Source organism: Pantherophis guttatus, chromosome 2, assembly GCF_059756535.1.
Source record: "Pantherophis guttatus breed Tessera chromosome 2, ASM5975653v1, whole genome shotgun sequence".
Classification (NCBI taxonomy): domain Eukaryota; kingdom Metazoa; phylum Chordata; class Lepidosauria; order Squamata; family Colubridae; genus Pantherophis; species Pantherophis guttatus.
Window position 1 is genome coordinate 154,513,545 of NC_142064.1, and position 26,614 is coordinate 154,540,158.

Below are 26,614 nucleotides of genomic sequence, written 5' to 3' on the forward strand. Positions count from 1 at the left end.
CCAAAAGCCCTACTAAGCAGATATATACAAAAGTATGAAAGGCTATTGCTTAACGCATTGTAATCCGCCCTGAGTCTCCGGAGAAGGGCAGCATATAAATCGAACCAATAAATAAATAAATAAATCGAACCAATAAATAAATCCTGCTTGTGATTTTCCTTGTTGATACTTGCTTGGCCACTATTGAGAAATGGGACACTGAAAGATAGAGGCTTTTCTCCTGATCCAGCACAATTTAGTTTAAAGTCTTACATTACACATTCCACAAGCATTCCAGAAATATGCCTGCCATGTCATCTTGACACCTGTAGAAAAAAGAAGAAAGGGAAATGTGTATATGTGTTCTGTATGTGTGTGGGTCATAGGTTGATATTTCTGTCTTACGGATTGTAAAGGGATCTCCTGATTGACAGGTTTGATGAGGCACTGAAAGTTTTGTAAAAGTCAGAGGCAGGCAATTAGACAGAAAGCATGGATGAAATAGAAAGGCATGGAACAAAGGGAGCAAAAACTTGGCTCTTCTGTAGCTTCTTTTCTCTTAGCACTTTGGTTGGATTTCCCGTATCAGTTACACTTCTTTTCTCCACCTTCTGTATAGCTGAAGTACAGCTCCGTGGGAATCATTTTGAGAGGCAGGAGATGGATCAGCTCCGGGAACAGCTGATCAGCACCTTTCGGGAACAGATGGATGTGCGTCGCCACCTTATGGAGCTGGAGAATAATTACATGGAGATACAGATTGAGAGCTCTCGCCATCTCCTCACCATTGCTGAGTAAGCAGACAGCAGAGAACAAACAGGACACATTCCTAGGACCTTGGTTGTGTAATTCACTGTTTTCCATCAGCTTATTTTGAGAGCTTAGGCTAGATGTGTCAGTTGCCTGTCACTTGCTGGCTCTTGACCATAAGGCATTTCTTCAAACTTTCTTCCTTCCCCTCTTCCCCCTCTTTGCAGTTGGGAACAGGAGAAGACACGTCGAGCGCAAAAGTGGCGAGAGGAGCAAAGAAAAGAGAGTTACAACAAAGATGAAAATGAGAAGGACTCTGACACTGGGGACGAACTCTCAGATGTACCAGAGCCACAGGAAGTGGCAGCAGCTCGGGAACATATCACTATTCTCCTGGGGGAGCAGGATAAACTTCATAAGCAGAAGGTGTCAAAAGCCGGTGGGGTGGACTGAATATTAGCTAAAGGAAGGGAGGGAAGGGAAAAGGGATGTTGCAACTTTATAGAGTGGAGCAGCCTGCAGTCAGCAACATTCCTCCCATCCGCTATCCATGGCTTTCACTGGCTCTGTGACTCTGTACCTCTTCTCTGTGCCAGGCAGAGCTGGAAAGGCGCTTCTGGGAAATACGGCAGCGTGGGCAGCGGCTAGAGGAGGCCTTGCCGTGGTGCATCAGCTCAGAAGAGCAGAGAGAGGTTCTGAGTTTGCTGTGTAAGGTACATGAACTGGAAGTGGAGAATACAGCCATACAATCAAGTACGCTTCTCAAGGACAACTTCATCCGTCATCAGGAGAGAGCTATGCGTCGCTGTGAGCACTATCGCAGCCTCTGTCACCGCATCATCCAAGAACAACGACAAATCATTCATGGTATGACTATCTATGTTGCCCAGTGCAGATCAATTTTTCACAATTTAGTGCCCTCTAGAGGTGTTGGATTCTAATACCCAGCTGGGGAGAATGATTTACTGGGTGGGTAGGTAGGTAGGTGGATGGATGGATGGATGGATGGATGGATGGATGGATGGATGGATGGGTGGATGGATGTGTATATCATGGGTACAGGGATACACACACACGCATACATTCTTGATACAATGTGGTAGAGGGGGGCTCTGTGATCCCCAGTTCTTGCATCAAGGAAGTTGTGTGTAAGAAAATAAAAGATGTTATATAATAATCATCTACTTTCCCAGACTTCTCTGAGGCACAACAGAGGTCTATATCCTTTCTTTCAGATTCACATGCCTTACCTTTGCTTATAATCTATTGATGGCCTCTCTCAAATGTAATTATAAAACCTTTTTGCCTCACAATTTTGTGGCATCCCACAGTATTATGCTCAGGAGTCTGAAACTCAAATCATAATGGGAGAAGCATCAACACTAGTTCATTAACCTGAAGATCACAGTAATGAAGTCTTTTCAAACTAACCTTAGGAACAAACTGTATAGAACTTAATGGAGCGTTTTAATGCTATACTTGTCTATATGTAAACAAGGGGCATTCTGTTTTTCTGTTTTATCTTTATTGATACTGGCTCTATAAAATCATCCTGAAGGGCCACGTACAGGTCATGTGTTTGAGACCCAGGATTATTTTGCAGCTTGTCACCCTGTCTTAGCCTATTCAATCATGCCATTGATGCTTTTCCCATCAAAAGTATCTGGTGTCTTTCTTCCTAGTCATAGCATCTGTCCCATTCCCTTCATACTACAAGGGATTGTCATCTCAGTTGTAGACCAGTGTTGAAGCTTCTGTGGTCTGTTTGCCTCTCTTGTGTGATCTCATTTCTGCTTGCCCTTCTCACTGCCAGAGTCTCACCTAGTGGTGCCATCCCATCTGGAAGAACTGTATCAGATTTACTTGCATGAACTGGAAGAAGGGGCCTTAGATCGAATGGCAGCCATGAATCAAGCAACTGTTAGAGCTCTTAAGGTACATTGATGTTCTCATTGCTGAAATCCTTTCACCTCACTCAAAAGTAATATCTTTGGGCCTCAGCAGTATCCACATTTAGAACAAACTGTCTGCACCAGCAGAAGAAGCCTAGGCATCCTATTATGCAGAGAGTGACAATTGCAATAGCACTTAGACTTATATATACCATTTTATAGTGCTTTACAGCCCTCTCTAAGCAGTTTATAGCGTCAGCGTATTGCCCCCAACACTCTGGGTCCTCATTTTACCACCCTCGGATGGATCAAAGGCTGAGACAATCTTGAACTGGTCAGGATTGAACTGCTGGCAGTTGGCAGAGTCAGCCTGCAATTCTGCATTCTAACCACTGTGCCACCACGGCTCTTACAACCTTGTTGGATATAGCAAATGTAATATTGGGTCAGGGTAGACTTTTTAATCATGGAAAGGGAAGGCCCTCGCGTTCAAGTTGCCCATCACCCTTTCCAGTAAGTCATTTAGATTATGTGGTAAATATCAATTTTACAGTTCATTCTTTCTTCTGCTGTCTATCTCGCATTTTTTTTCTTCTGAATATTGAGTGAAAAGCTAATTTCACTGATTGTTTTATTCTTGAACCCATCATTGCATTTAATGATATATCCAGAAAAAAACCTCCTGAGTATCAAGAAACAAATCAGTTTTTCCAATAAAAGGCAAAGCAAAGAGTATATAATTTTTTTTAAAAAAAACAAAAAACGAAATCCTGTTAAAACATCCTGAAAATCTCTTCATATCATCTTCTATGAATGTTGGACATAAAAACTATTACTGAATTGTACTGAATCCACTTCCAATGGATCTAGTAAAGTGGAATGACTTCGATAGATGCCGAGAGTATTCCTCTTGTATTCAGTCCATATTCATTCAACATTCATTCATTCCTTGCTCTATTCTTGTTTTTACCATATGAGTTTCTTAAATAACCCATTCTCATTGCATTCAACTAACATTTATGATCCTTCTGAAATATTCAATTTTCACATAAAAATGGAGGCATACACATCTCTTTATATGTAGCAATTTTTGCTTCTTTTGACAGGCATTCATTCTACACATTCTACCCACCATTTGTATACCTTAAAAATTCTCCATTCATTTTCCCATCTTCTACCAATACAGATGGGTACAATTACATCTATTTGCTCTAATTTGTTGCCATTTATGTGAAACTTGCAGTCATTCACTTAATTTTCACTGTCAAACACAACAGTCTTGTAATATATTAGTTTTCAAATGCATATTTCTTCTTGCATCTACAGTCTAACATTTGCTGCTCTCTCTTTATTCAAATATATAGATACATACATACATGCATACACACACACACACACATATTTTCACATCTGAACAAACTCATCTCTAATATTGCATTAACATTCCTTAAACATTGATCCATAAATACATTAAGTAACTTAAGGGAGCATCATATATTCTTGTTTTATGACCAATATTGAACCAATCACTAAATATTCCATTTATTTACACACTTCACTTCTACTACACGCTTCACATATTACCACATTCAGGAATCGATGTTCGATTCCATATTTGTGCAAAACTTTCCATAAATACAACCTATTCAAAATATCATATGCATTTTCTAAATCAATCATTGTGCAATAATCTTTCTCACATTCATACATTTCTCAGTGACTTGCTGAAAAATAAAAAATCAGCATTCTCTTCCCTGCATAAAGCCCTATTAGACTTCCTGGATTTTGCACACTGTTACCTCTCATACCATTTTGATTAGAATTCTGTCAAACATCTTCCCAGACATATTTAACAAATAACCTGTGTATTTTTTTCATTCAGTTGCTAACTTTCCCCCTATTTTCCAATAGTCAAGAACAGATGGGCCTTTTTACACATACAATGAACAATAATAATTGCATTATGTGTTTATTGCATATAAATAAACCATTTCCTTATTTTGATATTTCCATTATCTACTCCTAGAGCCGTAGAGTTTTTCAGCATTCTCACAGTACTTGTGACATCTTTTTCATCCATCTTTTTTCTTGGACATTAACCTTTGAAGCATTTGTTTCAATTCCACCCTTCACTATTGTTCCCAGAAAAATCTCCAAAATACTTCTTCTACATTAGTCCCATTTCAGTTTCATTTCAAATTGTTATTCATTCATTCGTTTGTTTTATTATTTAGTTTTTTTAATTTAGTAAATTTATATGCTGCCCATCTCATCGATAAGGTAGCTCTGGGTGGCTTACAGAATGGTAAAAAGATAAATATAAAAACAGTTAAAATGAAGAAAATGTTTATGTGCAGGAGACTTCTGTGCCAAAGCTTCCCCCGCTCCCTGCAGAAAATATTCTGGACTCGGACCAAGAGAGTGTCAAGACGTTGGGTTCTGAGGGTCAGCAGCTGCCTTGGCGGGATTCTCGGAAGAATACCCTCCCACCCCTTGTTCCAGCATCAGACAGGTAAGAACTGTTCGGAACTCTTCAAAAGGGAGGTAGAAGAGTGGCATTCCAATTTGGATGGATCATCCACCACAGAATACAGGTAGTCCTCGACTTACGACCACAATTGAGCCCAAAATTTCTGTTGCCAAGTGGGACAATTCTTCACTAAATAAACTGTTGTTAAGTGGAAGTCTACCTGTATGAAACGTGGGTCTTTGAAAACTCTGGAGCGAAAGGCTTCCTGGAACCAAAGCCAAATTAAGAGAGCGGGTGCAAATTTTCAGACGCATTCAGTGCTCACAGTCGATATACTCCTGTCCCTTTTGTCTTCCATTTTCTTAGATGTTCTGTCTTTCTCTTTCGTGTTTCTCTCCATCACTGCTCTCGGCCTCCCTCCTCTTACTTTGTCTTTAATATTGTCTTCCTTATTTTTCAATTCATAGCCCGACCAGTGGTGGGTTTCAAATTTTGGGTTCTGTGGGTGTGTCTTGGGGGCATGGCATGGCTCGATAGGCATGGTTTGGTGGGTGTGGTAGGGGAAGGATACTGTAAAAACCCCATTTCCTTCCGATCTGCTGGGACTTGGGAGGCAGAGAATAGATGGGGCTGGGGCCAGTCAGAGGTGGTATTAACCAGTTCTCTGAACTACTCAAAATTTCCGCTACCAGTTCTCCAGAACTGGTCAGAATCCGCTGAATACCACGTCTGACCCCAACCCATATGCATCCCCACTTCTCTTGAAATAGTTTGTCATGAAGACCACTTCCTCTTGTTGGAAGGTTGGAAGAACGGGTTAAAAAAACCAAAAACAACCAAGGCCATTCGGTCACAATCAGGATCTAATTCAGATCACATCTCCCAGTGGATAGGACTCCATCGCATAGACATACAGGGCAGGGATTTTATTTTCTTAGTTATTTCTTTCAAGCCTTGTTAGAACTTACAGCACGGTTGTTGTGTGTTTTCCCTTTAAGAATCAGCCTGCCATTGATTTTTAGCAGTCTTGCCAGTTAAATTTGATTGGAGTGGAGACTCAGCAGCCCATAAAAAGGGAGTTTGGAGCTACGTGAGGTCTGTTTGCCTAGTGCTGTGCTGAAATTAGCAAGTACTTATCTTTCTTTTCTCCACAGTGAAGCAGTTCAGGTGTTCAAGGCAAGACCTCGGGCTCGGCAGATGAAACATTCAGCAGTGATGACTCCACCCCCGATCCATGTCAATGGCATGATCAGTCAAGAGGTATGAAGAGTAGAGAAAATGGGGATTGACATGCATATGATGGTTTGATTCAAACAGGATCTCACCACTACAGTAGTGGCCAAAATTGTGGAAACCTTTTGGGAAAACTGTTTTTTTTTTGAGGTTTGATGGCTAATAACACCACTTTTTTTTTTTTTTTTAATTTCAAGATAATCATATTCCACTGCTGGAATGGCCTGGGAATAGCCCGGACCTTAACCCAATTGAAAATCTATGGAGCAGACTAAAGAAACTTGTTAGTCAGAAGCCATCCAGCAATAAAACCCAGTTAATAGAAGAAATCATTCAATCTTGGTTTCACATTATAACAGCTCCATAACTAAAAGACTTGGTTCACTTCATGGGAAGACGTTGTAAGGCCGTAATTCATGCTAAAGGTTACCCAACTAAGTATTAACTGCAATGGTGATAATTTTTGTATATCTCATTTTTTCTATGGTGATAATTTTTGTGCATCTCGTTTTTTCTACGTGTTTCACTTTCCTTCTTTATACTGAAACTGCTATTCTAATAGCAAATCCTTCATAAAAATTATTGCATTACATTCTTGATTAAATTATCTTTCCATTAATATATATTTTTATGATGCTACTCCCAAAAAAAGTAGTTATTAGCTAGTTTTAGAAAATTCACTTTTCCCAAAAGGTTAGCGCAACTTTGGCTGCTACTGTACACTAGGGGAGGAGCTATAACAATCAGGGAAAGCTCTGTATAATTTAATATGGCCTGCCTCCTTTCTTCTTCACAGTATACACCCCAGGAGAGTTTGCTTATCCTGGGCAGCCACCAGAATTCTTCCCCTGACAGCAGCGATCACTGTTCTGATGGCATCTTGATGCATGGAGGTGAGATACAGCGTATGCTAGATATTTATTGAGAGCCAGATTGATGTTGTGGTTAAAGTGCTGGACTGAGAACCAAGAGATCACGAATGCCAAATTGGGAACCAGAAGATCATGAGTTTTAGTCTTCCCTCGAACCTAAAAGCCAGCTGGATGACTTTGGGCCAGTCACACTGTTCTGTCCCCCCTCCTCACACAGGAAAATGTAATACCAAGCAAGCCTGCCAATATTTTATTAGATAAATAGATTAGAATTCTTGGCAGACCAAGGTTTTGGCAGCAAACTGCCGAATGCCTGCCAAGATCATTTCCACTCCCATAAAGTAGAAGAGGACTTATCTTCAGTCCGTCCCAGGAGCAACAAATTATCCACGAGACAAGATTTTAGTCAATGTTCAGTCCGAAATATATCCAAGTCGAATTTCAGAGATCACGATGTGACTTGCAGGGTTTAACTTTGTCCGTCACAAAGCCTGAAGAGCAATCCCACCCACTTTTATTCCTGGTGGGGCGTGGCTCCGTGACTCAGCTCAATCTCTGGCCCTCCCATGCCTCTTCCATTGCCGCGCATGCTTCTCCCTCCAACGCTGCCTGGGATCAAGCCAGGATTCATCATCCCCGCTCCCTATCAATTGGTGCTCCGATATGCCTTCCTCCTGGCACATCCCAGGCTGTTCCTCCTGGCCTTCGGATGGAACCTGAGGCACTGCCAGAGGGGAGGGTTCTGGAGAGGGAGGCCTTGTCAGTTCCTCCCCATCACCTTCTGAGTCTCTTCCTCTGTTAGGACAGGCTCGGGAGTCGGGGTCATAACACATACTCTCTCAGCTCATGCAGGAAGAATAGGCAGGACCATTAGGTACTCTGCCTTGAGTTGTACAAAATAAAGGCAAGATACAAATCCTATAATTAAATATTGAAAGGTTCTGTGTTTCCTCATGGCGCTCCATGAGTAGTTAGGCTGCTAATAGTCTGCAGCTGAGACCTATTTTATTGACTTACTGGGAACTCTAACTGCCTCACTCTTCCCAGTTACCCATCAGATCAGAAAAAGAATGCAATGAGGGCCTCCCTCCCACTTTGAAAAGACCGTAAGCTGTTTTCTGGCATTTTCCACCCTTTCCTTTTTCCTGCCAGGCCGCTGGCACTCTAGCAAAGGGAATCCAGGAAAAGCTTTTAATTTTGCTACATGCTTCCACCTCTGGCAGAACACAAGGAGATGGCGAGCGGCATCAAAAACATTGCGGTGAAGGCTGCCCGGCGTCGTTCACGAGTCCTGGAATCCGATAGGCTGAACCTGCTGAAGCCAACCAAGGAGCTCAGCAACCTCTCCCTCCACTCTCTGAGTGAAAGCGAGGATACCCTTTGCCGGGAAACCCCCGCCCTCTGCCAACCCGCCAGTCCCAGCCTGCAACATGCCATCAGCGAGGACAATCTGTCGAGCAGTACAGAGGATACTGCTCCTGGGAGACATGTCCCCAGACGTTCCCCTGGTCCCTGGCTCCAGGTTAACAAAAAGGGAAGCAAGAAACTTGAGAAGAGAGAAGAATCACTAGAGGCTAAGAGGAGGAGACGGCGGTCACGCTCATTTGAGGTTACTGGACAGAGGGTACGTCTCCCCTATCCCAACACTATAAATAGCTAAGATTTAAGATTCACAGCAAAACAGTCAATGACGGTACCTTGGTGGTTTCCCTTCAATAGCTGAGGGCCAAAGCTAACTCCCATCAGGTTGCTTCTGCTATAATCAAGCATAAGTAGGAATTCACTAGCAGGCTGCATCAGAATCCCAGTGCTGAGTTTCTGCTGCCATCTTCAAGGTCCACTCAGCAAGCCTTGGAGTGAACTCTTGGCCTGCTACGCTGATGCAATCGAGTGCCCTAAGCTGATTATTTCTCCTAATAAACTCTTGATTCAATGTCCTAAGAGGTAATAGTCTTCCTCTGTTTTCTCCTAAAGGCAGGCTGCAAAAGCTCACGTGAGGTCCCCCTCAATTCTGAGATCTCAGAAACTACATTAATGAATTATTAGTGCAATGAGTTAGTGCCCTGATGGTGAACCTATGGCACGCGTGCCACAGGTGGCACACGTAGCCATATCAGTGGGCATGCAAGCTCAGCTCCGGTGCGTATGCGTGTGCCGGCCAGCTGATTTTCGGGCTTTCTGGGCCTACCAGAAATAGGTAAACAGGTTGTTTCCTGCCTCCGGAGGGCCTCGGGAGGGTGGTGGGGAAGGCCCATTTTTCTCTCTCAGCTGGCTCCAGAGCCTTTCTAGGAGTCTGGGGAGAGCAAAAACGGCCTTCCCCACCCCCCTGGAGGCCCTCCAGAGGCCAGAAATGGCCCGTTTACCAACTTCCAGTGGGACTGGAAGGCCCCTTTTTTGCTGTCCCCATCCTCCAGAGCCTCTCTAGGAGTCTGGGGAGGGCAAAAATGGCCTTCCCTACCCCCCGGAGGTCCTCCAAAGGCCGAAAATGGCCCATTTGCCAACTTCTGGTCCCACCAGAAGTTGGCAAACGGGCCATTTCTGGCCTCTGGAGGGCCTCCGGGGGGGGGGGGGGAAGGCCCGTTTTCACCCTCCCCAGACACCTAGAAAGGCTCTGGAGCCAGGTGAGAGAGAAAAACGGGCCTACTGGGCCACCACGTGCCAGGAGCAGGGGGGTTATGCATGGGGGCGGGGCACATAGAATTATGGGTGTGGGCACGTGCACGTGCACACACACCCGCCCCCCTCCTGGAACGCGATGGCAAAAAGGTTAGCCATCACTGAGTTAGTGCAATGAATGTTGCTCCTTCCCTAACTACAGTTCTCTTGAGATCAGCATAGGGAACTTTGGGAACTATAAATGACAAGTGGGAATGCTGCTGAAAGCCCAGTGGTGCAAAATCAGAAGCATAGGAACTATAGAATAACTTCCTCTGAACTGGTTCCTAGCCGAATTCTTAATGTATATCCCTCACAGTCCTTAGTAAGATCAACTGGATAGGGCTGTGGTAGTCATGCACATCTGGAGGAAGCAAATCAGGAAAAGTCAACCCATCAATTTGACCACTTTTCCTTTCTATACCAAATCAGAAAACTGGTCTTTCAGAGTACATAACTGGCACACCATCTCCAATACATACTTCTCTCTGTTCCAAACTGGTAACTGGTAAATCTTCCCACTCAAATCTTCCTTGCAGAATGTGTGGTGGAACCTAGTCTGAATTCCTGGGAGGGAGGGTTTGCATTCCAGAGGAACAAGAGACAGTTAAGTTTAGATAGTTTGGTCTGGTGGAAGAGTGTTAAGACTGCTCCTCCCTAGGAGTTCTCAAAGGTTATATTTAATGGTGCAAGTAATCTGCTTCTGTTTGGCAAAAGTTCTGTTTATAGGTGAGGAATAATAAAGCAAACTGCTTAGAAGAAACTCAGAGTGTTTTTCTTGGTTTATGGATCCTAATCTGTGCTTTAATAATTCAGGGTGGGGTAAAAGAGTTTCCTTATTCCTGAAATACCCTCTGTACCAGTGTATTCATCCCTTGCCCCTGGCAGCTCCAGGGCCCAAAGAACAATGCCTCTCGACGACATCCCCTGGAAAGCAGTTCTGAACACAAGATAATGGCAGCAGGAGGGATGCACAATATCCGTGGCATTGGAAGAGCTGCTGTGCAGTTGTCAAGAGTGAGGCTTCTACAAGTCCAGCCCTCCTCAGGTATGCGAGCATCAGCCAAATCACAATTTTCTGTTATTGCTCCTCAATGCAGCAAAGTCTCTGATGACTGCAGCAGAGAATTTGAACGTCACCACCTTACAGAAGATGTCTGTCCTGCAGCTGCACATACTAGATCTACCTCTTTTACTTTAAAGCAATATGTCTGGAATCATTACCAGCTTGCCTTTGAAGGTTGAAAGCCACCTGTAGTGGTGTAATGGTCAATACTAGAAACTGAGAGACCATGAGTTATAGTTCTGCTTTAGGTACCAAGCCAGATGGGTGACTTGGGGCCAGTCGCTCTCTTTTTCAATATTAGATAATAGCAAACCACTGATGAAAACATTGGCCAAAAAAATTTGCAGGGACTAGTCTAGTTGTCAGAAGTTTCTTGAATGTGAAGAGAGGGAGGGAAGGAGGGAAAGAAAGAGAGAGAGACAGAGAGAAAGAAAGAAAGAAAAAGAGAGAGAGAGAGAGAAAGGGAGGGAGGGAGGGAGAGAGAAAGAAAAAGAAAAAGAAAGAAAGAAAGAAAGAAAGAAAGAGAAAGAAAGAAAGAAAGAAAGAAAGAAAGAAAGAAAGAAAGAAAGAAAGAGAAAAAGGAAAAAAGAGGGAGGGAGAGAGAGAGAAAAAGATAGATGATAGATAGATAGATAGATAGATAGATAGATAGATAGATAGATAGATGATAGATAGATGATAGATAGATAGATAGATAGATAGAGATGATAGATAGATAGATAGATAGATAGATAGATAGATAGATAGATAGATGATAGATAGATAGATAGATAGATAGATAGATAGATAGATAGATAGATAGATAGATAGATAGATAGTTTGATTTTGGGGATGGCACAGCTGTACTGAAGGTCAGCCTAAGGACCTATTAAGGGGCTGTGCAGTTATTCCCCAACTTGTGATGTAGCCATGTACAAACCCTAATGATTGTCCTCTTTTTCATTTCTGGTTTTATTCCTTCAGGTCCCAGTGAGGCATCCTCTCTTTCTGTTGCTTCACATCAAAGTGGCATCTCCAAGAAAATAAGCCAGCCCAGTCAGTACCCCCCACGCTTGAACTATGTCACAGTGAATGGGACAAACCCTCCTGGCAAAGATGGAAAGAACTGGCGATGTTAAGCTCTGAAGGGACACAGGGAAGTTGAGATGCTCCAGGGAGGTGCATTTGATGGCCAGTCAGAATACTGTGGCTAAAGGCATTAGAGAGAAATAGCCAACTTGAACAGAAGGCCTAAAAGCTTGCCTGGTGGGGTGCAGTGCTGCTGCCAAGAGGATTTTCTGGCCACAAAAAACTTTTAATCTCCAGGACTAGGTTCCCCCAAATTGAAATGAGTAGTTGTCTGAATGGGTACACAGAAGGCTGTCACCAGATATATCCAGTGCTGTAATACCAAGATAGGTGTGGAAGATTGGTTATTGTGCAAACACAGCTCTTTAGTTTTTAAACTATGTGTTAGAGGAGGACACAGTGCCACAGCATTGGTGTAACCTGGCAATAAGATGATATGCTGTGTGCATTTGCTGTACTTTTGCATCATTCCAAGGCAAATAATTTCAATATATTTAACTAGCACCTTTCTACAGTGACCTTCAGAGGAAAAGGTTTGTGGACAACATTTGAAACCACACTATGTCTACCTATGGCCATGATTCTCTACTAAGGGGGCTGTTGTCAATCAAGCATCATCCTTAGTTTCACGACTGGGATATACTTACCTTTGGGGTTACATGGATTTTTAGATGATCCTTTAACTGGGCTGGATGCAAGAATTGTTTTTCCAAAACAATTCACTATTGCTTTTTTCAGCAAGTAGATTTTTTTAAAAGTATGTGATGGAATCCCAAATCTTGCCTTTTGTATCTCTGTCTGTAAATAAAGTGGGACAGCAAACAATATCCAATACCACCATCAGAGTATTTCCAGAATCCTTCCAGTCTCTTGTAGTTTTTGTTGCAAGGGTCCTTTCTTGCAATATGTGTGATGCTTCATATTATGCTATCACAAAGATCTGCTTACAACAATCTTGAACAGGTTTGGATATATCATTGTCTAATCCACCTCTACTTTATTTACTGCCTAATTCTAATGATTGTAGAGTTCCCCACAGGATCCAGCTGTTTTTGTCATTCCACTTTCCCAATTTCCTTTTTAAAAAAAATCTGACTTCATTTTTTTTCCAGTTGGGTCTATTTACCTTTCTCTGTTATCAACCCACCCCTATCTCTTCTTTCATTGGATTTGCTATGATGGTATTTAGGTTCAGTCACCAAGTTCACTGGGTACCAGTCATTTAGTCACTAGTCACACTGGCTGTGCTAAAGGCAAGATTATAGTGGAAAACATGGAATTTAAGAAGCGCGAACACAGGGAAACTCAACATAGTAAAAGATTAAACAGTTCAACTACATATTGATGTCTTACACATCAGTGAATTGAAATGGTGTGGAATTGGATAAAGACACAAAAGATGAAGACATCAAGAGGGAATAAAAAAAAATAAAATTTAAAGACCAACAAGAAGAAACAGACATTAAAAACAGAAACAGACACAGAAAACAACGTCTCGAAGAAATCTTCCAACTCTCAAATCCGCATGCTGAAGGAAGTCAATGGACAGCAGTAACTGGTTCAAGTAAGAACAAAGATGGAACTTCTGAAATTCTGCATACTAAGGTTGTCAACATCCAACACATCTTAGAAGACTCAAATCCGGCCACCATTTGTGCAGTAGTCAAATTTTATGCTCCCATGGTGTTAATAAGGCAAAGCCAATTAAAGAAATAAAGACTACTATTTTCATCAACATTTTATTCAGTTATTTTTAAAATAATTTTAGAGGACATTTAGTTTAGGGTATAACTTTAATATATTAGATTTTTTAGTGTTAGGTAAATAAATATTATTGCAATAGGGATGTTCAGAGTATACCACATTTGATTTATTTTAAAGTTGCCAATATATAATTGTACTTATTTCTTTTTGTTGATCCTGCTTGTATTTGTTATCTTCTATTCCCTATTTATTATTTTATGTTGCTGGTAATTTACCAAGTAAAAAATTGTATTGTTGTTAGAAGATATTCTGATTTTAAAAAAAGCTCTAGCACTGGAAGATAAAGTTGGTTTAGCACTGTTGTCATTACCAAATCAGAAGGCTTCTGGAATTAATGGAGTATTTGCAGAAATAATGCAAGCAAAGAAGAATGTGTAGATGTTCTAGCCAAATTATGCCAGCAAATCTTAGGGAATGACTCAGTGGCTAACGGATTGAAAGAATACAGTCTTTCAGGAGTGTGAATACAGGAGAATTAACAGTGTGTGCAAATTCATAGTTTCTCATGCTAGAAGTGTAATATTTAGGATCATCCAACACAGATTACAGCTGTACATGGAAAGGGAAATGCCAGATATTCAAGCTTTTTTTTCCCCCTGAAAAGGCATTATTGCTGATGCGTACTGGATTTTTGAGAAAATCAAAGAATTCCAAGAAGCCAGTGGTGGTATTCAGCCAGTTCTATCCAATTCAGGCGAACCGGTAGCAGCGGTGGGAGGCTCCACCCACCTGCCCGGATGTCATCACATCCCGTTTTTGACACTCTGCACATGCGTGCGTGTTCACATTTGGAACCAGTAGTGAAGGTAAGTGAATATCACCCTTGGAAGAAGCCAATATGTTTCAGAAAGGTCCTCAGCTGTGTTGACCATATGAAGCTGTGGGGTGTCCTTAGAAGAATAAGAATCCCAGAACTTCTCATGTAAAGTTTAAATATAGGGCAGGAAGCCACAGTCCGGATGGAACGTAATGAAAGTCTGACTTAAAGACTGAGACAGACAAAGCTGTATATTCTCTCCTTATATAGTCAACTTACATGTTGAATATATTTTTGGAGAAGCTGGATTGAAGGTGAGCATGATTTTGAAATTCAAGTACAGTGCTGGTGGCATTACTCTAATGGTAGACAATGCAAAGGCTCTGGGACCCCTAGTAATGAAAGCCAAGGAACATAGTGAAAGAATGATTAAATATAAAAAAAACAACAAACAAATTACAACAAATACAGCAACTAATCCTAGAACCAACAATGAAGACATTGAAAGAGTGGATTACTTCTGCCTTTTAGAACTGACTATCAACTTTAAAACCAGCAGTCAAGAAATACACCACCGATTCACACTTGGTAAGGTTAATAGTAAAAGTCTTGGAAGAGATATTCTGATATCAAGATGTATATATACTTACAAAGATTGGTTTGTTTTTCATTTATCATGTTAAAAAGGCCCCATCCACAGGCATCATCTAGCCATGTTGTCTTATACTCTAATTAGGAGAATATTACAGAGAAGGAGCAATGACGGTGAGAAGACGAGCTTGCCACGTTTGCCATTTTTAAATGGCGATTAAAGAGTTTTAAACCAGGAGTAAGCAATGTGCCCACTAAATTTTTTGCAGTAGTTACTTAAGATTATTTGGAGTATGTGGTATTAGGAGATGGGGATCTTAATCTGCATTAGAGGTGTTTTTTTTTTAATGGAAGTAGCTATGATAGACATTTCTGATTTGCACAGGGCTGAAAAAATATCATCCGGCCATTAGTTGACATACATTCGATCACACAGAGTGTTAAAAAAAAAAAAAAAAAGGTTTTTATGGGCTGTTTTTCAATCAGTTTTGTAATATTTTAGTTACGCTTCCTATTCCACATAAGATTTACAGTTCCAATCTCAAAATAACTCCGTAAGTTTTGTTTAAAAAGCTATGGACAGTAGCAGTAGGCATAGGACAAACAATGGAATTTATTTTATTTTTTGCAGAATTTTATATGGTTTCAAAAATCTGCAGAATCTCCATGACTAAGGAGAGTCATAGGCCAAGTAACAATAGTAATAGGCCAAGTAACAATAACACTTCCAATACAAAACTAGCAGAAATCCATATTGCAGAACCATGTTCAACTGATTCAGGGAACTACATCCTAATTCACACATAACATTATCTCCATGGAAATTCCCTGCAGTTGGTATGTAAAGTACTAGAGGAAGCAAGGGAGATCTGAAGGTAGACAGAAGAATAACCACACACCAATTTCAATCTAATTCCAAAGGGTTTTTTCTGTCAGGATATTTCAATCTAATTCCAATGGAGTTTTTCTGTCAGGATATTTCAATCTAATTCCAAAGGGTTTTTTCTGTCAGGATATCAGTTTGTAATTATCTCAAGGGAACAAAACCTCCTGGGGAAACAAGGGGAACATAAGGCAGTTTCTAATTAGGTGATAAAGATAAAAAAAAAAAAAATCTATGTGACATCTTTGATAATTACCTATTCCAAAGCACCATGAGAATCTCCAGTTCTACCTGAGTCTCTTCAAATTGGAGGGAGTTAAAATCTTAAAACAATGGAAAGACAGATAAGAGAAACCTCCACTCCCTGATTAATTGCCTCTTAGAAAACAAAGTCCTCAGATTCAAAGGAAGCTTGTTTTGTAAATGAATTATCAGAGTTTCTCCAGCAGGGCCAATATGACTTAAAGATGCAGAGAGAGCCTGCATCAGACACTTTAATACTGAATGGTAGAATCGCTGCCATCCTCCAATGCAACCAGCGGTTCTCTTCCCATGATGTGTCCAGTTGTGTCTTCTCCCATCTCCCTTCTACTTTTTGATCTTGATGAGTGAGTGGTAGACAGGCTTTACAATGATATGCAAATGCAAAGAATTCTCAATCAGGTACTCGGAGGAGCGTTTCTGCAAGTCGGCATATATCAGGAAATCGGCAACTTCATCTGTGCTCTGATGGAAGTTATAGGTGTGTTTGACAAAGAGTTTGCCCTGCTGTCTGACGCCCACCAGAATGGTCTTCTGGAAACTGACGCCTGCAAAATCTGAGCTGGTTGTGGCTGGAGTGATAACCAGGCGGGGACGTCCATCCTCGATTCTGATAGGTTGGATGGCTCCAGAGACCGAGTCGGAATAGACAGGACGTAGGCTCACCGGGAGCCAACGAGGAGAGAACAAGACGTTCCATGTCACTCTCTTGGCAGAATCATGGTTGCTGGGGCCCAGCTGGGTCTGGAAACTGGTACTACGGTCATCTCGAGCAGGGTTATTAATGACCCATTGGGACCCCCAAGAGAGGGAGAGGTAGTTACGGGGCAGGAACATACTACAGTTGACATCAAAGTATTTGGCAAAATAGATTGGGGAAGCTGAATGGAACTGGAAGGCTTGGAAGAGCAGATCTTGCACAGTGCTGTAGTGTTTCACCATCACAGGAGACTGTTTCTGCAGGTGGAAAAGATGGCTAGGGGAGATCATAGGATAACGCAGGGATCTCAGGATCTTCTCCACTACAGGGTCCTCAGGCTGATATGTGGTAATCCACTTCTCTACACCCGCATACAACTCCAGTTCACTTTGGAGAACTAGGTCAGACCTTTCAAGCAATAGTAGCAGCAAATCTAGACTTACAGAGGCCCATTCAGGACTACTCATGACAGCAGAGAAGTTCCAGGCCAGAAACTGGAGGCAGCTCTCCTGCAGAGCCTCGTCACCAATCCCCACTGCGTAATGGTACCATCCCACCACATGGCCTTGGCTTGATTCACTAGCCAAGTGGCCCCTCATATACTCCGCTATCCCTCGCTGCAAACTGGACACGTGGTATTTACTGGCTAGACGATGAAGTGGGATGGCTTCGTGGAGGAATATGAAGATCTCACCACAATACAGATACCTAGAGAAAGAAGGCAATGAGAATCTGTCTTTCATATCAAGTTAAATAATCATCATGCCTACATTTTACAACAAAACCTCCCTTTTAATGAGGATCCCCTAGTCGATTCAGCACCACAAGTAAGTAGTAAAAGTAGTATGCATTTCTTATAAGTATCAAATCTGGATGTGTGTCCCCTGCTGGGCATTTTTTTTTTTTTAAATCATCCAGCCCATCCACATGTGATCGATATTGCTGTGCTTATTCTGCTTAAGCGAGCAGGAGCAGCTTTACTGTGATGACTAAAGAGCCACTTCTATCTCACTTCCCTCCTTCCAACAGATCTGCAATCCCAAACTTAAAGAAGAGAATTGCTTCCCTACCCCGCCTCCCCAAATCTTCTCTTGCTATTTCTCTAAGCCCTAATAATCTAGAGTTGTGCTGCCAGGTTTTATACAATCGGTCATAGAAGTGGGAAAGATGACCTTTCGGTACAGCAGAAGAATTCCCATTTTCCTGCTGCCTAAAAGAGAACAATACTGAAAAATGGTGACAAATGACCAGCAAGAGAAAATGCTTGTGTCAATCTCAAGCAGATAACAGAAGGGCAGGTCCAAGTTCCAGACTTACATGACTCCCTTCAAAGGAGTCATTTTTAAACAGCAAGTGGAAAGCGGGAAGCCCTGGAAGAGCCAAGAGGGGTGTAGGCTGTTTCACAATGGGCCAGGAGGTGGAGTTGAACCCAGTGTTGCGCTCATAACCCCTAGAACGAGCAGGATCGTGTGATACTATGGTTAGTGAGCCAGTCAGAAAAGCCCTTCACCTCTTAGCAAGTCGTGTTCTCAAACCTGTTTATCACTGACAATGTTTTATTCAAGGTCATGTCAACAAGGTCAGTAGGCATGAGGGAGGGAAACCTGAAAGAAAACTCTCCCTTCAGAAATCCAGCACCCCTCCTTGTATGGAGTCAATGAAAACAATTCATACACTAACTTACTAATCCATGGAATTTCCCTCCCTCTCTCTGTATGGAGAGCAGATAGGGGTGGGCTTCAAAAATTTTAGCAAGGAGTTCTCTGCCCGGTTGCTGGGTGGGCATGGCCATGGTGGGTGTGGCCTAATTGGCTTCCTGCAACACAGGGGGGCATTTTTGCCCCCTCCGGCCTCCAAAGGCTTTCCTCGAGCCTCCAGGATGGCGAAAACGGCCTCCCCAGACTCTGGAGGCCCTCTCAAGGCCAGAAACGGACCCATTTCCAGTCTTCCTGAACTTCCAGTAGGCCCGTTTTTTGCCCTCCCTGAGCATCCACGCATGCCCTGCACTTATATGTATCCAAAACAGGCCGCATGGGGACTCCTGGGAGGGGCAAGGTTGGATGGGCAGGGCAAGCCAAGAGTGGGATTTGGGAGTTCTCCAAACTATACAGAATCTTAGCTAGAGGTTCTCCCGAACCCCTGCAAAGCCCCAGCAGCCCACCCCTGAGAGCAGGCCACCACCCGTTTACCTGATGAACTTTTCAAAAAGGGCCACATTGTCAGGTGGCTCATGTAAGTCAAGCACCGTCTGGTTCTGCAAGAGAGTCTCAAAGGTCTCGCTTTGTAAGCTGAGCATCAGCTGGTGCGTGTGAAAGACTTTAATTTCATCAGAGCCAGCCGTGTGGACCCTCAGGGTGGTGTCGCTGGTGTTCCCATTGAGGAGAAGCTCTTGAAGCCGCTTCAGCAGTAAGTGTGAATGGTTGATGGTAGCCGCTGTGGGATCCCCGATGCCATCTGCTTTCTGGACTGCAGTCGATAGGATCAAAAATAGCGCGAATGGGCAGTGAGATTATTCAGCCAGGAAAGTAGGACAGAAGAAAATGCAATGCCATAGGGACATGTTGTTATTAACATTTGGTTCAAGTCAGGAGTTTGTCAAGAGAATGTGATAGGATACCTTTGCAACCAGACTTTGTTATATATCCTCCTATTCAAATCAGTTTGCACCAAACTTCATGCAAGCAAGAAGGAAAACAAATAGAGCATGGCATATTTTTTTCTGTGGCATTCTACTCACCCAGGGTTCCTCTCCATGCAGCTAAGCCAGTGGTTCCCAATGTGGGGCCCACGCCCCACGGGGGGGGCAATTTGATTTTTAATGGGGGCAATTTGGAACCTTGTTTAAAGCAAGTTAATGGCCTTTTCGGCTTCCTCTGTGTGAGTAGGAGTTCACTTTTTGAATAGTAAGTATTAAATGTCATGGCGGGGAGGGGGGGGCATCAGGATTTTAGACATGCTTAGGTGGAGCATGGCCAAGAAAAGGTTGGGAACCACTAAGCTAAGCCAAAAGGTAAACATTCATTTTATTTATTTATTTTGTCAAGCATGTATTAGATAACTGATATAAGAGAAAACTTGATTATTAATATTTATTTATTTTATTTTTATTAAATTTCTATACCGCCCTTCTCCCGAAGGACTCAGGGCAGTGTACAGCCAGAAATAAAACCATGACAATAGAAAAATTAAAAACAAGTTAAAACAATTAAATCAATTGGCCGAAAATTCTAAAAAACAACCCATTAAAATAGTAAAAATATTATTATTTAGGTCAGCCCTGCTTGTTGGAATAGTAATGTTTTTAGAGCACAGCAAAAGGTACGCAGGTTGGTAATCCTACGAATCTCCGGGGGCAGCTCATTCCAGAGGGTAGGGGCCCCCACAAAGAATGCTGTCCCCCTGGGGGGTCGTCAGCCGGCATTGTCTAGCTGACGGCACCCGGAGGAGCCCCTCTCTGTAGAAGTGTACTGGTCGATGGGAGGCTATCGGTGGCAGAAGGCGGTCTCGTAGATACCCAGGGCCCATGCCAATACATGAAATGGATACGAATAAAAGGGAACATTAGGACAGGGACATTAGGCACGCTGGTGCCCTTATGCACGCTCCTTACAGACCTCTTAGAAATGGGGTGAGGTCAACAGTAGACAGTAGACAGTCTAAGGTTAAAGTTCTGGGGGTTTGGGGAAGAAACCACAGAGTCAGGTAGTGCATTCCAAGCATTGACCACTGTTATTGAAGTCGTATTTTCTGCAATCAAGTTTGGCACAGTTTACCATAATTATGTATCTATTGTGTGCTGAAGTTTGAAAGCTTTTCACAGTAATGTAATTACTCTCAATAACGTTTCCAGCTAACCATGGTTATTTACTTTGTCTAGAGGTCTGATGAGCATTAATTGGGGTCCTAGGGCCATCAAACATGTACCCATCTGTGGATTAGGGAAAGAAACAAAATTGTTCCCTAGGTTTTCCTAGGTTTACTTGTTTCCTTTCACATTGGAGAAAGGCCAATGTGAACCTACCAAACAGAGCCAGGATTCTTGTGCAGAGTTTGGCAGTTTTGGGCATCCTTGTTGTTAGACAATTGTATAGCTTCCACTAGAATATTCATGTGTTTTTGCCTCAAAATGATGGGAAACCCTGCTGCTGAGTTGTAGCCATTGGGGCTGGAGAGAATCTCCCGGCCATGAAAAGGATCCTCTGGGAATCTAAGATCTCAGTTTACTTCTGCCTAAAATCATTGTGAAATCCAAAACCATGGTGTATGGGGGGGAAAACCACAAAAGGGAAAAGCAAGAAATGACCCCAGCATTACATCATAATTTATCTGCACAATCAAGCTTCCTATTCTTCTAAGTGTGGCTTGAGTAACTACCAGAGAACACCACGTTGCCCATCAAATTAAGTTTACACGCTACCCCTCACGTAAATAAAATTTTAAAACAGCTCACAAACAGAACAGCTTCCTTACTTAAACTTCAAAATGATTCTGTTAGCTAGATACATCACTCTGTTTCTGGGTGCATTCGCTGCTATGAAACTCTGTGGTAGTGTTTGCTGGTGATGGGGGACAATAATGACTCCACTTGAATTGGTGTAAGTGAATAATAGGGCCCCCAAAATGGATATTGCTTGCAGTGTCTTCATAGGATATGCTGTTCCTTATTATGGTCATTTATCAAGAAGCTAGAGAGCCAGTTTGCTCTAGTAGTGGTTAGGGCACCAGCTAGAAACTGGGAGACCACAAGTTCTGGTCCTATTTTAAGCACAAGGTCATATGGGCAACCTTGGGTCAGTCCCTCTCTCTCAACCCTAAGAAACAGGCAAGGGTAAACTATTTCTGAAAATACTTGCCAAGAAACCTGCAGGGATTAATCCAGGCAATTGCCAGCAGTAAACACTGATTCAAAAGCATACACAAATCAAGCAGTTACAATCTTCTCTGCATGTAGAAAGAATCAAGGATAGACATTTTTCCTTCTTAAAATCCATCACAATTTCAGCATCTCTTAGCTCAAAGCTATGAGAAATATTATTTGCAGAATAACGATAATGGTCAAAGCTATGTCTTGTCATAAAGCTTTTTATAACCACTTTGCTTATATGAAAGGAGTGATGTTGTGCTAGATATCGACAATGATTTCTGAATCACAAGGAACTTAAGTGTTTGGCCAACATCTTTTTACTGGAGTTAAGAGGAGATAATCCTGTGTTATGTATTTCTTCCAAGGGCTGTGTTTTTTTCCAAGGAAATCATCATTAGACTTTGGAGAAAGCAACCTATCCTTGATTTAATGTAACTGTATAAATGTGTATGCATGCATAGTATAAGTGTGTTTGTGATAAGTACTCATTGATGCAGGGGGTGAGACAGATATAAAGAATAGATGTGAACCAGGTTAGAAAGCAAGGGACTGTGAGTTCAAGTCCCACCTTAGCCATGAAAGCCAGCTAGAGCCACCTTGGGCCATTCACTGTTACTCAACCAAACCCACCTCACAGGGTTGTTGTGAGAAAAATAGGAGAAAGGAGGAGGATTAGATGTATTTGCCACCTTGAGTTATTCATAAAAATAATAAAGGCAGGAAAGAAAGAAATAATATCTGGGCTTGACAGGCTATCTCATGGCACATTATCCATTTATATCATATGATGGAAACGATCTCTGATGCTCACTCTTTGAAATGATCTTCATTTGGTGCACAAAACAACACTGTGTTTAAGGATGACTCCAATCAAGGGATGTGGTGGGTGGTGGGTTCAATCAGTGGTGGGTTCCTCCGGGTTCGGCCCGGTTCTCCCGAGCCGGTAGCAGTGATGATATGACATCACCAAACCTGTTCTGCCCTCCCGGCGCCCCCCACCCCCCGTGCCTCCCCCACCCCCGCATTATTCTTACCTTTTATTTGGCCCCACCCCCAATCTATTGCTGCCTCCTGAGTCCCAGCTATCGGCTAGACAGAAAAAAACTGTTTAAACTCTTGCCACGGGGCTTCAAAGGGCCTTACAGCTGATCAATGTTAAAAAACAAATGAGTAGAGCAGTGCCTGCGAAAATAAATGGGTAGATCGGTACAGGTCTGCAAGCAGTTAAAAGCCTGGTAGACCAGGACCGCTGCTAAATCCTAAATAATTGTTAGATGACCATCAAGCCATGCCCACAAAATAAGCCACACCCACAGAACCGGTAGTAAAAAAATTTAGAACCCACCCCTGATGTGCTTAATTCATTGACTTTAGAACAGGGGTATCAAACTCAAGGACTGGGGGCCAAATCTGGCCATGGGGTGCTTAGATCTGGCCCACAGGGCCACCCTGGAAACAGCAAATGACCAGTCCGCAGTACCTCTGCCAGTGAAAATGGAGCTCTTGGTTGTATTTGACCTCGGGGGGGGGGGGCGCGGCATGGCCAGATCAACATCACTCATGTCAGGGGCACCTGTAGTGGCCCAAGACCCCTGTAGTAACAGGCTCCTGAGCTCCATTTTCACTGGCAGAGGGCTGCAGGAGGCCATCACAGCTGGAAACAGAGCTCGGGAGCCCGTTTTCACTGGCAGAGTGCTTGTGCCACTACAGCCCCCCCCCCCGACATGAGTGATGTCGAGCTGGCCACGCCCCCCCACACCCTCCCTGCACCCCAAGGTCAAACATAACCATGATGCAGCCCTCAATGAAATTGAGTTTGATACCCTGCTTTAAAAGAGGAGCATTAGGTTCTTATTTACATTTATTTATGCAACCTATATTCCTGGACTTTGAGAAGCTGCTGTAATCATTTCTAGATCTATATAAGTGAACCCAGATGACCGGCACATTCAGAGTTTTACTATGCCTCACCATGTCTAGCTTATTGCAATTTGGGATAGCCTTTTATAATTACACTGTACTATAACCCCAGATGGTCTGAAGCTCAGGAGGATGGCAATTACTCCTGCTATTCCTTGAGGGTGTCAGAGCAGGCACTTCACGACTCTTGGGAGTTGGATCTCAGCCTCTGGCTCCCTAGCCATCATTAACTCAATGAAATCACTGCCGTCCAATGAATTAAATGCTTGCCCCGGGCCAAGATGTGTTTCAGGGCCACTCTGGGGGAAAGAAAGCGGAGCCTGTTCACAGTCTCCGTCTCCTGGCTTAGTTCTTGCGTCCAGTCGAACTTGGGCAAGTGATAAAAGGGTAACATTCAATGGCAAGTAAACAAACCCGCTTTCTCTCCCTCTCTCTCAAGGACAAAGAGGCACACAGTGCGGTGGGAAAAAGGCTCCTTAAAGAGAAAGGCACCCAATGTGGTTATTTCTAGGAAAACATCACTTTTGTTGAAGTCACTTCAAAAAGAAAAACACTGGTGACTCTTCGCTCCAGAGAGGAGAAGGGAAACAACCACACAATGTCCTCTTTCAGCCTCATATTGTCCATCTCTCTCTGCAGCTCGTTTTTTGTGGGCTTCCACATAGCCGTATTCCAAATTCGTTTGATGTTTATGTGAGGTGCTTCCTGCATTCGGCTGTGGGGAAATTGATATGCTTGTTTTGCAGTGAGGCAGAGCATATTAATGAGGCCATTTTCTCATTTTAACCCTGGTTTCCAACTCCCCACCTCACCCCACTTCTTTGTTCAAAATTGAAGAAAGTTCATGCCTTTGGCTTGCCACAAAGTGCTAATAGCTAACATTTAGAATGTCAAAAAAGTGACATTAAAACACAAAAACACAATCTCATTCCCAATATCATCGTTTCTTTTTGCATAGGTGGCGGCAGCACAGTAAATACAGTCAAAAGATAACTCCCAGTCATGAATTTTTATCCATTCAAACTCCCATCCAGCTGGTCTATCAACTGATTCAAGCCAGACTTTTCCTTTTGATTTTCTTGCACCCTTCAGTGCCAAGCGAGTCTGGTTTAGATTATATATTTAAAAAAAATCTTTATCTCAGCCAAAGGATTAGCTTCCTCTAGAAACAAATCCTGCTCTGATCAAGCTGAATTGAAGATTGAAAGTAAAGGATGCAGCCTTTCTGAACAACATGAAATCCAGCAGCAAAAAGGTACCAGAGGTTATCTGTGTGGTTTGCTATTGTTGTTGAAACCCCCTTTTCTATTTCAGACATAATCCAAGTGGCTGTCGTGAAGGCAAATAAGATACCAAGGCATGTATGCTCTTTCCAGTACAGTCCTATTAAATCAGAGTTTAAAGACCAAGTGAGTTGCTAGGTGAAAGCTAAAAGGGTCAGAGTTTCAAAGCTATGAGAATCCTCACTCTGTTCAAGTTAGATCTGAAACCCTCTTGACGGTCTGTTCAAGCCACACACATTAATTTGACTTGAGACTATTGCTGTCTCAAGGAGCTTTAATAGTTAGAGAGCAAGATCACAACTTCTTGGGCTCCTGAATATGAAGCTAAGCGCTTTTCTAACCTTGGAGTCAGCAATGTTGAATGCTTTGCTGTGGAATAGAAGAGGCCAACTCATTCCTCTTATTTCCTCATGCTGAAGTTATACGACCGTCTAAGGCTACAGTATTTGATTTTTTTTAAAAAAATCTATTATAAATGCATTGCACGTGGTTAACACACTTTTGGAGAACACTCCTTAGAAAAGCCTTTGCTGACTCCAATGTTTCTGCAAGAAACATTCCCCATTCTACTGTTTTGGGGTTTCCACACTCATACCATGCACCAATGTGACCCCCATACCACCTTTCCATCACCACCAACCCCAGCAAGTTCACCTGGAGTGTTCTTTCCCAGAAGCCTTCCCTCTTACCTGCTTGGACAGCCAGACACAGCAGTGACAGGGCAGCCAAGAAGCAGGCCCATCGCCGGGGTGCATCTTGCTGGGTCCCTAGTCCTTTAGCCATGGCTTTTTTTCCTGGAGAAGGTCCAGAGAAGGAATAAGCCCTCATCTGAGCGGGCTAATCTGTCTGACTCTTTATGTAGGACACTGACTCCCCCGGTCCCGCTTGCCATTGATTGGTGGAAAACTAGTAACAGCTGTTACCAAGGAAACCGGTTAAGATTGTGAATGGATGCCTTTGGGGCATTGTGGGACTCCCAGGAGGTTGGCAGAGTCTCCCTGAGGAAGTAAGGCTACCTTGATCCCTCAGCAAGCTGGAAGCTAAGCAGTTGAACAAAGGGCATCCATCTTTTCGCTTTTGCTTTTCTGGTATCTCCGTTTCAAAAGTTAGAAAAGTTCTTTTCTTCCCAACACAACGGTCCAAAAATACTGAAGATAGAAAGAATGTTACAAAGGAATGAATTCTCTCTCCAGCTTTTATCTTTGCATATTTTATAGGGGGTAGATGGGTCTGTTGTTATCAGCTGACTGAAGGTTTGCAGCAGAGCTTCATAGAACACAGAATCATAGGGCTGTAAGAGATCTCGGTCTTCTATCTAATTCAATCCCTTGCCCATCCCAGTCAAATGGTTCTCCGGTCTGTTTTTGAAAACCTCCAGTGATGGAACATTCACAACTCCGGAAGGCTAACTATTCCATTGATTAAGTGTTCTCACTATCAGTAAATTTCTCCTTACTTCAGTTTTTCTCTGTTTGCTAAAGTATGGGATATTCTGCTTTTTGACATTTGTTTGTTCCAAAAGAGGTGCATGTCACCGTATAATAGTCTTCAGCGAACAGCCTAATTTTCCAGTGACATCGCATAGCACTCTAGATAAATCTGATAA

General features: G+C 42.7%; 2 protein-coding genes across 6 annotated transcripts in view; one reads left to right on the forward strand and one right to left on the reverse strand.

The window, feature by feature from the left end:
• Positions 1-12,177, forward strand: part of KIF19 (kinesin family member 19) — a 41,135-nt gene extending 28,958 nt beyond the window's left edge. For 4 of the 5 annotated variants that reach the window (XM_087887041.1, XM_087887043.1, XM_087887042.1 and 1 more), the window contains 9 exons: positions 599-773; positions 957-1,155; positions 1,326-1,596; positions 2,543-2,664; positions 4,979-5,133; positions 6,246-6,351; positions 7,121-7,217; positions 8,420-8,820; positions 10,740-11,196. In XM_087887041.1, the coding sequence (XP_087743167.1) occupies positions 599-773; positions 957-1,155; positions 1,326-1,596; positions 2,543-2,664; positions 4,979-5,133; positions 6,246-6,351; positions 7,121-7,217; positions 8,420-8,820; positions 10,740-11,096 (1,883 nt within the window). In that variant the 3' untranslated portion in view covers positions 11,097-11,196. Of the gene's footprint in view, positions 1-598; positions 774-956; positions 1,156-1,325; positions 1,597-2,542; positions 2,665-4,978; positions 5,134-6,245; positions 6,352-7,120; positions 7,218-8,419; positions 8,821-10,739; positions 11,197-11,880 lie in introns of those variants that run through there. The other variant, XM_034412738.3, reaches the window with a different exon arrangement.
• Positions 12,178-15,694: 3,517 nt separating this feature from the next.
• On the reverse strand, positions 15,695-25,870 carry BTBD17 (BTB domain containing 17). The gene is made up of 3 exons (XM_034412741.3): positions 25,698-25,870; positions 19,131-19,407; positions 15,695-17,649 (listed from the first exon to the last, which is right to left on the reverse strand). The coding sequence occupies exons 1-3, from the start codon at positions 25,834-25,836 to the stop codon at positions 16,569-16,571; spliced, it is 1,497 nt and encodes a 498-aa protein (XP_034268632.2). The 5' UTR covers positions 25,837-25,870; the 3' UTR covers positions 15,695-16,568.
• Between the last annotated feature and the right edge of the window lie 744 nt (positions 25,871-26,614).

What these genes read in the sequence shown, in the direction of transcription:
- BTBD17 (XM_034412741.3), bottom strand. Translation starts at nt 25,836, where the DNA reads ATGAGGGCTTATTCCTTCTCTGGACCTTCTCCAGGAAAAAAAGCCATG. An exon ending in GTGTCTGGCTGTCCAAGCAG is followed by an intron (nt 19,408 to 25,697) that starts GTAAGAGGGAAG and finishes TATCGACTGCAG; the next exon opens with TCCAGAAAGCAGATGGCATC. An exon ending in CTTTTTGAAAAGTTCATCAG is followed by an intron (nt 17,650 to 19,130) that starts GTAAACGGGTGG and finishes TTCTTTCTCTAG; the next exon opens with GTATCTGTATTGTGGTGAGA.